The following is a 13,746-nucleotide window of genomic DNA, read 5'->3' as shown; positions in this document are numbered from 1 at the left end:
CTTGCCCCGAGGAAGGGGAGTACCTTCTCTTCTTCACGTCCCACTTACCATCTGACCCTGGCAACTGTATTACACATTGATTCCCAACTTAGGTGCCTCTCTTTAACCCTAGAATACATGCTTCTCTGGGGGTACTGTAGCCTAGAAGGGGTATTGGGCTTTGAAATCAGATTTCTAGCAGTAAAACTGGGGCAAATCATTTCACTTCTGTGAGCTTCAGTTCTTTGTCTGTAAGACGGAGATGACCTTGTCTGTAAGACAGATATGGTGCTTCCCATAAAGAGGTCCTGTGAGATTTAAATGAAACTAGATTTATAAAGTGTTTGCACTGTGGCTGGCACATGATAAATATTCAATAAATATATCACTATTGATGTGCATCTTTATTAGATCAGGGATTATATCTTCTATTGGCCACTCTGCTTGAGTGGGCACATGTGAACACATCTAGAAATCCCATGAATAGGTTAACTGGCCAATATTTGTTGCATATATGCAATACCTGATAGAAGGTTGCATTTCATTCTAAAATGTTGATTTTATTCACTTAACAAATATTTATTAGGAAACTTCAATTGGCCAGATGTTCTTCTACGAGGTGTGTTTAGATTGGTGAAGAAATTGGTTGAACTCCCTGACCCTGGGACCCTACTTTTTGATGGTTGAGCCTCCATTCCATTTTGTTCATCAGTGCTACTCTTTTCTTATTCTGATTTTACCAGAAAGAAGGCCTCAACTAGATGCTCATCTCTCCTTTAACACTTTGTGATTCACGACTGATTATGAATCCCCCTAGTTTATACAAGGAGAGTATGACAGGGCTGAGGTCATCAAGAAATAAGACTGGGGTTGGGACAGCCATGGGAAACAGTGGAATGCATTTTGTATGCCAGGGTGCACAATAAGTACTTGAAACCCCACAGTCTCAAGTTCACCAATCTAGAAGGTTTCCTCTATTTTTTAAACCTTGCCCATTACCCAGCACAATGCCCTGCACATAAGAAATGTCCAATTAATTTTCCTGATTGGTTAATAAAGGAAATAAGAGAGAAAGACTAGTTTTTTTTGGTTAAAAATCCATGTTATCAATCTTTTATCAGAACATTATTCAACATTATTTTCTCTCCATAGCATGCACACACACACACACACACACACACGCTCAGGCACACATGCACATATACACCTCTCTCCTTTCTTCATTCCTCCCAGTTAACTTTTCTGAGCCAGACACTATGAGGCTGCTCAGGATACTAAAATGAATAAGACATGGTCCTTCTTGCTCTCAAGAACCTCTTTATAGCTCTAGCAACTTATCACCTGCAACCATGCAATAAAAGCACAAAGATGTTTATCCCTGAGGCCATGGGGCTTTCAGCCCACCTTTGGAGTCAGGTAGACCTTTCTGAGAGAGAAAACTGAGATTAGAGACTCAAATACTCCTTTAAAAAGAACGTCTTGCTTTTGAATGGTGCTTTATATCCTTAAGTAACCTCTTGCAGAACATGGAAGGTTGTAGAAGTGTGCACTGTACAAGGGTCTTGGCAGAAAGGGTGAGTAGTGCTGAAACCCACTGGTGCTCCTCTCTTCAAGTTATTACCCTGGTGTGTGGCTGCATCCATCCATCCAGAGGCAGAGGAAACCTATTTCTTCACTCAAAGGCCCAATGTGCTCCCCAAGGACAACTCCTGGCCCAGGGATGTGAAATGGGCCTGAACTGGCCCTGGATCTTTGCTTGGCACAAGATGACAGCCTCTCTCCTCTGATTTTGCCCTTCTAGGTAGCCCTGCTCCACCCCCAAACTCTTGGTGATAATGGATTTTCTTGCTACACTTCCTTTTCCCCATATTTAGACCTACTGCAAGCTCTCTTTAAGGTCCCAAGAAAAATGGTAATAATGTCTTCCATCTCACATCTAAGTTTATCTCCATAGCCTCAAGTTAAAAATGCTTCCCTCTGTGCTGGTGTCCTGTGCGCCCAGGCTTTTCTTTGGTTTCTGAACATCTGTTGTGTTACTTTTCAGATCTGAGATTTTCACGTCACTCTTATCTCCTGGCTTTCACTTGCACCTTTCCCTCTGATCTCTTTCTTAATCCCCAGGCCTTACCTGTCAACACCAGAGCTCGGGCGAAGTCCACAGCTCTTGGTCCAGTTTTACATCTAACCAGGCCCAGAACGGGATTCCCCTGCCTGTTTAAACCCACTTTGTCCTCTGACCTCCTTCCCTGCCTCTACGAACAGGTCTCCCAGACCCATGAGCTATTTGAGGACAGGGTTGCATCTAGTTGATCTTATATCCCAGAACCTGACACGGTTCCTGGTACACACCGTGTGCTCGGCCAGGGTATGGCAAACGAACAGATGGAGCAGGCTGCCTTACCTGAGGTCACCCCAAGCCTCACACGAGTCTTCGCCTCCCGCTCCTCCTTGTCTGGTGGTTCCCCTCACAACCGCCTCCCCTATTCTGTCCTTCTCCACTGCCACTATCCAAACTAGGCCTCTGGATTTGCACCTGGAATGTTGTACAATGCCCAGCTAGTCTTCTCTTTTTCCTTCTCTCCCTCTCTCTCTCCCTTCTTTCATCCCTTCTCTCTTTCATCTCTTCTGTCTTTTCTCTCATTTAACATAAAATCGAGTCCATTTTAATAATAATAGCCTCCATTTAATGTCCGTGTTCTAAGAAGAAGACAGTGGCTTGGGCCTCTCCACTTATCATTATTCATTCTTATAGACTAGCCACCCACAAGGTACGTAACATTATCACAACTTCACAGAGGAGGAAACGGAGCCTCAGAGATAGAATATGACTCACCCAACGCTACATATGTAGAAGCCTGTGCCCTCTGCTACTTTACCCTGCCCTCTCTTTCAGGCACTGTGTTAGCTGCTGGGGATACAAGGATGAGCAAGGCCAAAGGCAGAGCCCCTTTAACTCTTTAGAGCATATGTGGAGAGGGAAGACAGAGTAAGAGAGAGGACTAGGCAGGATGAGAAGTGCTCTGATGGAAGTGTTCCCAGTTAAAAGTGAACAGAGCCCAGGGAGTGACTGAGTCCGGCTGAGCTAGGAAGTCTTCTCATGGGAGATGTGGGCTGAAGTAAGTCTTGAAGGATGAACAAGAGCTTTCCAAGAGGTCAAATTGGGGGTGGGGGGGTAGAATATTCCAGCAGAGAGAATAGCATGTTGTCAAGAAAGAAAGGCAGTATGCATGAGGAGAAGGAGCAGGAAATGCGGGAGGAAAACCACAGGACTCTGAACTCCTGGTAGGGAGTTTAGCCTGCATCTTTTAATGATGAAGGTGCTGGAGGATCATCGGAGGCTTTAGGCAAGTAACATGATCAGATTTGTGTTTTAGAAGGACCATGTCATAGACAATGTCACCAATGGACTGGAGGTGAGACTGGTTAGAAGAAACACATAAGGAAGCTATTGTGGAAATCCAGGGGGAGAACAGAAGGGCCCACAAAAGCAGGGAGGTAGGTGGGTAGAGAGGAAGGCTGGATCTGAGAGAGAGTTGTTGATTGTGGTGACTGTGGAATGGGGCAGCTTTCTGGTTTGCTTGGTTGGCTGGGAAGACATCCCTCACAGCCCATCACGGAGATCTGTGGAGGTAAAATAGGTTTGGGTGTGTGTTTGTGGGCGTAAGGTGAAGGGAACGGTGGAGGGGGCAGCGTAAGGTGGCACTTTCACTAGCAACATGGTGACCTTGAGATTCCCATCAAAGTACATGTAGGCAGTTGGACAGACAGGTCTGCAGCTCAGGTTTCTGGGGGTGAAGCATGTATTATCTACTCCCTTTTCAAAGCCATTTAACATGGTTCCCAGACTAATGCACAGCTTGTATGAACATATTGAGAAAATACCCAGCTTTGGATGAACCATTAGCATCTCACCCGTACATTTGACCATCTAAAATAGAATCTAAACTGAAGTGTAGCTGAGAGCAGATAGAAGAAATATCTCAAAAGTAGACCCTAGAAGATTTTGTGATTATTTTGGGGGTTAGGGGTCAGAAGATGGGAAGATGAAGAAAGGAAGTGATAATGCTTCCCAAGCTGACTTCTCTGTTTATACTTCTATCTTGAATTTTCTCTTGCTCCAACTTGGGGCTGAGAGTAGCTAACTTCTACTACAGAAACAGAAGTTTCTGGGCTTCCTCTGGGCATGTGGCACTTCTTCCATTTGTCTTCTTTTCTTTCTGGTGCCCTCCCAGGCTGCAGACTAAAACTCAGCATACACATTTCATCTATATTTTCGTCTATATTTTCTCCCGGGCCTCCCTTGCCAAGGTACATGTAGTGGTTCCATATAACCTCTCAGATCAAGGCTGAGCTTCTCGCGCTGCCACCTGAAGCCACTTCTTCTCAGGGATCTCTAGCTTGGTTTCCTATTTGATGAAATGCTGCCCCACCATTTATAACCCATTTTTGTCTCATGCTTAGTAACGGTAACACTCCAATTCCAGGAAATGCTGACCAATAGAACTTTCTGTGCTGATGGAAATGTTCTCTATCTGTGTTGTCCAATCCTGTAGCCAAGAGCCACCCGGCGCTACTGAGCACTTGAAATGTAGCTGGTATGATTGAGGAACTAAAGTTAATACATTTTAATTCATTTACATGTACATAGCCACAAATAGCAAGTGGCTACTGTTTTGGACAACACAGTCAGAGGGGCTTCTTCTTTCTCGCTCTACTAAAGTCAGGGTGGGTTTCTGACTTTACTGAGGCGCTCACTTCCCACTTCCCCAGAGTGTTCTGTAAACGCTTAGCAACTGCTTTCTGACTTCCTGCCTTGCCTGGTCTGCCTGCAGCCCCCTCTCCAACCCACAGCCTGGCTCAGATCTCCTTCCCACAGGGCTGGGAGCGTGCACTCAGTGTGCAGTGACTGGCTCACAAGTGAAGCTTATCACAGTTATTATTTTCTTTATGAGAAACAGCTCCATTAATAGTAACAGATTTCTTTGTTTACTTTATCTGGGAACAAGTCACACCCACAAAGAAGAGAGACTGTTCAAAAGAATTAACAAGGAAACTTAGCCAAAAACAAGTCAGACTCAAAGCCCACCAGGCTTCCTTCCCTGATATTTGAATCATCTCAGGATAGGTCTGATTGATGAGCAATGCTGAAGGCCAAGGTGGGAGACAGTTCTGATGTGGGACAGAAAGTTCCCCTGCTTAGTCACTGGCTCACTGGAGGCCCAGCTGTTTGGGGCTAATTCCAGCAGTGTGGAGGCTCGTACTGGGCTATCCACATTCCAACTTGTAAGCATGACACAGTGTGTATAGTCATACCACCCACAATGAGGATGATAACAGGCACTCAAGAAGCACTGGGTGGATGTCTGGGTGAATGGTATCATTTCTGGAATATAAAAGATGGTTAGTCAAGGCCTTGACCATATGCAGACAGACAAGGTGGTTGCCTACCAGTCCCAAGGGCATCCAAGTCCCTCTTGGCCAGGTCCGAGGACATAAGATCCTCATACCTCCTCTTGCCTTTGCTAGGCCGTTCTGTAGAGCACAGATGTTTCTAGAGGAGGTTTTGTTTCTGTGTATTTGTTTTTGTCATCGTTTTTGCCACAACAGAGCATAAAAATTGCACAGAATTAACCAGAGAATAATATTCCAGCAACCAAGTTCCATGCTGAGTTAATTCTCTTCAATCTACAGTGTCTTTTTGGCGTCTGTTTCCCTCATCCCCCTTTAGTTTCTCCCATCATGGTTCTAGCAATTTCTTTGGGTCTCTGGGGGTGGCTCAGGAGGCCTGAGTCCTCATAACCATTGTGTGGCATCTGCTTGTTTCTATCCTTTTCTGGGCTGGCTTCATTTGGTGGCATCACCCCAGAAGCCAAGTGAAGCTTCCTCATTATGGCCCTGTTTGGAGGGCAGCCCTCCCTCCCTAGTCTGATGCTACTTCAGGAGAATGGTCATACTAATGCTACTTTAGGAGAATGGCTGGGCTATGCTGAAGCTATTGGGGTGAAGGAGAACACCCCTGAATTTGCCAGAATGCCTCACTCCTCCATTTTCTCTAAAGGTTGTGGGTACGAACATTCTTTTTCATCTTTGTCTATTATCTGCCCTTTTCTAGGACAGATAGGAGTCTTCACAAGTTACAGTCTCTGATCTAGAGAGACACAGAGCTGTACACAGTTCTTCAAATTCCTTCCTCCCATTTTATTCCGGCCAAGACCCTCCTATCATTCCTTTAGATCATGTACACAGCCTTAGAGTACGTGACTAGCCTCAGTGTGGTTGTTGTTTGAACTACAGGTGGAAGATCATGAAGACAGTAGTTAACTGAGGAGCAAGATCTAAGATAAAATTCTTAACTGGGGTGTCAGGACACACTGATATAAAGCAAACCCTTTGCAAGCATGCTGCCAACTTGTCATCAAAATGTCAAATTACTGTTTACTACAACCGGGCTTATGCACTGTTACGATGATGTCTGCCCAAGAGGAGGTTGAACCGAGTATGCCTTGTCCTCCGGTGTCCAACATAGTATGGCCTCTTCATTCCCTGGTGGCAGGTGAGGGGTGATTACAGGCTACAAGGGATGTGACAGGAACATAGGCTCCTTGTGAGGATCAAGGGAGCAGAGTCGTCTTCAGACAGCCTTATAGGACTGAAGGGTAAAACACATAAATAGGGTGATAACTCTGAATACAATTAGTCTGTGTTGCCATATAAAATTCTGGTATTTGAAAGTATGCCATGAACAGAAATAAAGGTTAAAAGCCATAGGCATAGAAGGAGATAGAAAGAAAGGAATCAAAAGCAATGGGAAAGGTTGTCGATTCAATGCATTAAAGATAGGAGTGAAGGAAGAGAGGAAGCTTGATGATGGAGCGACACCTTGAAATGCACAGGGAAGTTTAGGAAGCTCTCAGAGATGATCTCCAACCTTGTAGTGGAAGCAACGTTACCTGTTGATAAAATGAACAAGTCACTTTTGCTTCCCTTGGACAAGTTATATATGTTTATATATATTAGCTTGTTTAATCTCTACAATGATTCCATAGAGTAGGGACTGTCATTACCCTAGTTTAACAAGCGAGGAAACTGAGCCTCGGAGAATTTGTGTACTAGACTCAAGGGTCTAAGAGCCAGGAAAGGAAGAGCTGGTCTCCAACCAGGCTGGGAGAAACTGGTCAAAGTGAAGTTGGCTGCGTTCAGCTGTGTCATGAATGTTCTGGGGACCCACAAAAACTGAGGGGGCTATAAGAGACTTCTTCCAGCAAGAACAGGAGTGCAGGCACTGGGGGGTGGCAGCACATGATCGGGGTTTGGTGCTCCCATGTGGTGGACCTCTGTAGAAGGGTACGGTAGAACTGGCAGGGAAAGAAAGGAGGTGAGGCTCAGAGGACATATCCAGCCGGACCACAGGCCTGCAGACCCATTGCTGTGGAGGGAAGGAAAGGAGACTGCTATCCGGGCTGGGAGCTACCCTGGAGGCGAGCTGTGGACACCTGGACCTGATCTGGTGACAGCAGCGCTCTGGTGTAAAAACATGAGGGTCTGGATTCAAATTCCCCTTCTGTGTTCTGCCGGCGGATGCGTTTTCCATCGGGTCCTTGTGTGTCGTCAGCGCAGGGAAGGGCCCACCCGACAGGTCCCGTGGTAGGAAGGCAGCTACGGTGAGGCCCCTGGTGGAGCATAGAGGGCTGTAAATACACTCAGAGGGCCAGGGGCAGAGTGGCAATGGATGACACTGGGCAGGAGCACTCCGGAGGGGCCAGCGTCCTGCACGGTGGGGGCGTGGAGCGGGCGGGGGCTCGGGGTCTGCTGCGGAGGGACGCTGCGGGGCGCCAGGTCCTGCTCTGGGGACAGTGCCCGGCCAGCTTCCGGCTGCCTCTGCAGCTGCGTAGGACTCCCCGAACCCCCCGAGCGGGCACCGTTTTCTCTTTCTCTTGTCAGATACCGACTCCCACGCAGGAAAAAGGAAGCACCTTTTGTCAGATGCTGCGGCCACTTCCTCTTCAGAAGGCTCCAGCCAGCCTTTCTCTTTGCAGAATGACGGGGCTGGCGCCGGGCGCCGGACTGCGTGTGCGTCGGGCCTCTGGCTGTCGCCGGCTGCCCGGTCCCTGGCCGGCCCGCGCCCGGAGCAGGCCTCTCGGCTGCCTCTCGGCCGCGCAGGGCTTCCTCCCTCCCCCAGGCCTGGCCCCCTGAGCCAGCCTGGCTGGGGCGCAGCCAGCCTCTCGGCCCCCTGGGGCTTCCTCTGTGGCCTCGGCGCCCCCCCGCTTCCCCCCCGCTCGCCGCTTCATGTCCCTCAGCCAGCCTGCCTGTCTGTTCCTCTCCGTAGCTCGGTCCAGGAGTGTGATGACCGGCGAGCAGATGGCCACCCTCCACCAGCCGTCCGCCCCCAACCCGCTGGAGAGGCCCATCAAGATGGGCTGGCTCAGGAAGCAGAGGTCCATCGTGAAGAACTGGCAGCAGAGATACTTCGTGCTGAGGGCGCAGCAGCTCTACTACTACAAGGACGAAGAGGACACGAAGCCGCAGGTACCAGCCAGCCCGTGGGTCCCCACTGGCAGGGCTCCCCTGCTTTCGCCCTAAGATCCGTCGGAGAGGTGTCCCCTTTCTCCTTCCCACCAGGTTTTAGATCCATAAACTGAGTCGCAGAGAGGACAGGGTGATCCTCGGTGTGCGAAGCCCCGAGGGGAGCACTGAGGAGCTTCCTAAACTCAGCCCTTAAGTCAAGGCTGGTGACACAGTCTTGATGGTGACGCTGAGTGTGAGGGCTCAGAGCCAGCGGATTTGCCTTCAGGCAAATTGATTTGTTTGTTCGACCAACATTTACTGAGCATCTATTATGTACCAGACATTGTTTTGGGTACTTGAAATCAACCAGTGAGTAAAACGGATAGAAGTCCCTGCATGTGGAACTTAGATGATAAGGGGACAGACAGAAAAAAATAAATAAGGAGAGTATGTGGTTTGTTAAAAAATGGTGAGTTCCATGAGATTAAAAAAAAAAAAATGGGTTAAGGGGAGATCAAGCATTTGGGGAGGTGATATGATTTTATAAAGGGTGGTCAGCATGATTAAGAAGGAGAGAGGCAGTTAGCCAGGCGGATCTCTGGGGACAAAGCACTTCATGCAGAGAGGAAAGCCAATGCAAAGGCCCGGTGGTGGAGCATGTCTGCTGTGCGCTGAGAATACCAAGGAGGTCAGTGTGGGAGCAACAGAACTCAGGAATGAGAGAATCAAAGGGGATGGGGTCAGAGAGGGGAGGGCGGGGCCCAGGATCACAGTGCAGATAGCAAAGAAGAAGACCACTGTAAGGACGTGAGGGTTTATGCTGAGGGCTATGGGGAAGCATTGCAAGGTTCTGAGCAGAAAGGGGACATTTCTTTGGCTTATGCTGTAAAAAGAAAGCTCTGGCTACAGTGTTCAAAATAGATTCAGGGCCAGAGGAAGGAGGCGTGAGGGTAATCTAGGGGAGAGGTTATGTTGTTTAGAATGTCAGTGGGGGTTGTGGGCTGGAGGAAAGTGATCAGGTTCCTGGTATACTTTGAAAGTACAGCAAACAGGATTTCTAGTTGGAGTGGATGGGGCCAGAGAGGACTTTGGTCCTAAATCTTGGGACTAGTGATTCCTCTTGGCCATCATGGTGCGTGAAAGTGAAAGGGCGTGCTATTAACAATTACCCTGGGACCCCAGGTGTAAACTGCATGTCTTGGAGCAACCAGAATGACTGGCCACCCCATCTAGAGCTCATGTCTGTAGAGGTGGAAGAGTGAGCTTGGCCAGAAGGAACTTATTAGGGAAGACAGACTCTAGAACCTTCTGGACCCAGGAACAAAAGCCCCAAGAATGGTAAGGGTATTGAGGGTATGTAAAGAAACAAGACAGTCATTTTGGAAGAGGACAGTTCTCTTTAAGAATAAGCTTGGGGATCTGTGACATATCAGCGGCACCTGGTTAACCAGGCCCTCCACTTAAGTGTCTGTCACTGCAAAGGCTGGAGAAGGGCCAGAGACCCCACCACAGACTGGGTTCTTGCTCAGTGACCTGCGCATGGTAACCAGACTTCCTTTTACTTTATGAACAACCCAGACCCTATCAGAGCCAAGCAATTATAGGCTAAGATGGTGGTGACTAGTGCATGAGGAGCTGATGCAGCGAGTCTTCCCATCTGCAGAATGAGGGAGGTGGCACTAAAGCATTAGCCTTCCCAAATCAGCAGGAAGGACAACTCAGTGGGGTTTACTTCCCCGAGGTGTAGATGGTGAGAGGTATAATATGTCCAAGCTTGTATTCCTTCCCTGGCTTTTCTACCAGGAAACTGGCCAGGTAACTATTTAATTTTTCTGGACTCCTCTTTCTTCTTTTATAGAATGAGACAATCATATCTGGCCTGCACTTACCACAGGCTCAAATGATATGAAGCATGTGTATATAAAATGTTTTGTGAAAGCTGATGTCAAAGGTTAAATAAATTATTGGAGGTCCTAGCTTCTCTCCTTTGCTTCTGAAGGAAGTCCTTCTGGGGGTAAAGTAGCCTGGGATAATTAGGCAAAGCTTCTTCTAGGATGAGAGTATTTTTTTTTTAAGGAACTCTATTAATATAATATATCAGATCAATAGATTGAGATCAATAAGTCAAATAAGGAAAAACTGCACAACCCCTAAATTGTGGCTGAAAGAAGCATTTGGTAAAATTCAATACTCATTTCAGATATGAAAAGTTTTTTAAAAAGCTTTTAGGGATGAATGATAATGTATTAGAAAGAAGATTTTACTGTATATAGATATGGATACTTTGATTACAAAAGCTGTATGTGCGCATGGATGGTAGGAAATCTGGAAGATGTGGAAAAACACAAAGCAGAAAATGAAAAAGATCCCATTAGCAAAAAATAGTCACCCAAATTCTCACTTCTTCCAGTTCTTTCTATACATATACATTTAGAAACTCATCTATTCTAAATGTAAATTAGTATAATAATATTCTTTATTTAAAAATTAACAATAAGTCATGAATTACTATTATTATAAATAAATATTCTTTTACAATGTAATTCTTAATGGTGGCAGAATAATCTACCGTATGGACATTTTATAATTTATTTAACTAATTTTCTAACGAATTTGGGCTGATATTTTTATATTATTATTACAAATAAGAGTTAAGTGGACATCCTTGTAGACTTTTTATATATCCATAATTATTTTGTTAAGATAAAGGAAATCCATTAAAAATAAAGCACTTATTTAACACTGTTTTGGGATTCATAGACATGTCAAACATCTAGAAATGACATGAAAGTTACAGACATGAGCTAAATTCTTGGGGAAAAATAAAGGTATATTTCTATGCTATGTTTCACACCATTCATGATTCTGGATGGAGTGAAGACTTAAATGTAAACAAAAGTGAGTTCATAAAAGTCCTAGAAGAAAATGCAGTTATCTGCATAATCTCTGGAAGGCAGGTGTTTTTCAAGCATAATGTAAGCAACAAAGATAGCACAAGGGAAAGGCTAATTTAATTACGTAAATAAAAATATCTCTATACCTTAAAAACCAATTATCATAATGTGAAAAGGCAAATAATAAGAAGGAAAAATTGTATATGTGCATATAGTACACAAATATTCTTAATATTTAAAGTATTCTTTCAAACCTATTTAAAAAAAGTCCAAATAGCTCAATAGAAAAGTGAGCAAATGACGCAAATGGACAATTTACCAAAGAAATGTAGTCGCCAGGGCGCCTGGGTGGCTCAGTCGTTAAGCGTCTGCCTTCGGCTCAGGTCATGATCCCAGGGTCCTGGGATCGAGTCCCACATCGGGTTCCCTCCTCGGCGGGAAGCCTGCTCTCCCTCTCCCACTCCCGCTGCTTGTGTTCCTGCTCTCGCTGTCTCTGTCTCTGTCAAATAAATAAATAAAATCTTTAAAAAAAAAAAAAAGAGAAATGTAATCGCCAATACATGTATATGAAAAAGTTCAGTTTCGGTAATAATTAAAGACATACAATGTAATCTAATGAGACATCACTGTCCCCTTATCAAATTAGCAAAGCTTTTCTAGAAATTTCGGTGTTGGTAAGGACAGGGAATAGGAATTATAATGCACAGCTGATGGAAATGAAAATCTGTACCACCTGATTCTGGAGGGTAATACATGCCTTTTTAAAATATGCGAACTCTTTGACCCTGCATTTCTAATTCTAGACATTTAACCAAAGTGGTTGCTTAAGACTGGTGTAGAAAATTATTTTTCTAAAGATTTTATTATTTATTTATTTATTTATTTATTTATTTATTTATTTATTTATTTATTTATTTATGTGAGAGAGAGAGAGAGAGAGAGAGCATGAGCCGGGGGCGGGGGAGGGGAGGTGGGGGTGGGACAGAGGGAGAAGCAGACTTTCCGCTGAGCAGGGAGCCCAGTCCGGGCTGGATCCCAGCACCCTGAGATCATGCTGGAGCCAAAGACAGCTGCTTAACTGAATGAGCCACCCAGGTGCCCCAAGACTGATGTAGATAATTAAATTTACCTGTACATGTTTTCACTACAGTATTGTTTATAATAGTGATGTTAAAAACAATGCCCAGTGGTAAGGGCTAAGTTATACCAAGGAAATTTTGTATATTTATACAATAGAATATAAGTCTGTTGTTATGCCCTAAATTAATACTTTTTGAAATAGAAAGATATCCGTAATATGGCTTTGAAAACAAAAGCAAAAGGCCAATTCACAACAGAGGATGATGTGTCTAACTAATCCCATTGTTGAGGGAAAAAATAATGAATGTGAATTTATGGGAAAACGGCTGGGAGAGAAATACTCAGACCTGTTAATAGTGGTTATCTCTTCTGAGCACTGGAGTTGCAGACAATTTTTGATTTTCCTCTTTTTTGTTTATTTTCTAATTTTTCTGTAAGACATAAATTAGTTACAAATTTAAAAAGAACACGCACAATTCTATCCCTTAAAAAAAATCTCAGACAGAAACCCCAGTAATCTTGGAGCAATCTGGTGAAAAAGGTCCTCATGTACACTGATGATATGCATATGAATTGGTGCAAACTTTCTAGAAAGCCATTTGGCCGAATTTCTAAGAGCCAAAAAAATATCATAGGCTTACAGCGAGTCATTTTAGTTTTAGGAAGTGATCCAAGAGAAATAAGATACTTGCAGTGCTGTTTATAATGAGAAACTTTGAACTTATTGTCCAACAAAGGAGAATGATTAAATAAATGATCGGCCCCTCTCTGATGGACCTCCTGTGCCTGCTTCCCAGGAAGCTCGGGGCTAGACAGAAGGCAGTCTGTGCATTTTTTCCCCTGAGGTCTCAGCATGGTCTGTCCAGCTTTAATAGCATAATGCTCTGTAAATCTTTGACTTAGCTTGATAGAACTCATTCCAAAAGGTTCTTTGTCAGGGAAATTGTTTAAACCAGAACCTCAGCAAACTGCCCTCAAGTCCCTGCTACAGTGATGGTTCTGGACAGTCCTAGCTTCTTTGTTCCCTTGTCTCATCTCCTTTTCAGGGACGTTACCGCAGGTGGCTGGGAAGTGTTTCACAAATGGCTGTCTGGTGGCCGAGCTGATCGTGATGCAGTATTAGCCAATTTCCGTGGTGTAAATACCCCAGCCTGGCTGATTCAGGCTGCTAACATGACATCACTGAACACAGAGTTGAGAAGAGATGTGTAAAGCACAGTGTTTTATAGTATTTTAACCACACAGATAGAACAGATGTAAATAACCACATGAACAGAAATCATAGTCA

General features: G+C 44.9%; 1 protein-coding gene across 2 annotated transcripts in view; it reads left to right on the top strand.

The window, feature by feature from the left end:
* Positions 1 to 7,798: 7,798 nt before the first annotated feature.
* Positions 7,799 to 13,746, top strand: part of ARHGAP25 (Rho GTPase activating protein 25) — a 46,458-nt gene continuing 40,510 nt past the window's right edge. Inside the window, exon 1 of one of the 2 annotated variants that reach the window (XM_045884865.3) lies at positions 7,799 to 8,505. In XM_045884865.3, the coding sequence (XP_045740821.3) occupies positions 8,266 to 8,505 (240 nt within the window). In that variant the 5' untranslated portion in view covers positions 7,799 to 8,265. The remainder of the gene's footprint in view (positions 8,506 to 13,746) is intronic. The other variant, XM_054509839.2, reaches the window with a different exon arrangement.

The sequence above is a fragment of the Mirounga angustirostris genome, unplaced genomic scaffold (genome assembly GCF_029215605.1).
Source record: "Mirounga angustirostris isolate CCGP_5_RB_7025 unplaced genomic scaffold, mMirAng1.0.hap1 SCAF_10, whole genome shotgun sequence".
Taxonomy (NCBI): domain Eukaryota; kingdom Metazoa; phylum Chordata; class Mammalia; order Carnivora; family Phocidae; genus Mirounga; species Mirounga angustirostris.
The sequence above is the reverse complement of the archived record's forward strand: the minus strand, read 5'-3'. Positions and strand labels throughout refer to the sequence as shown.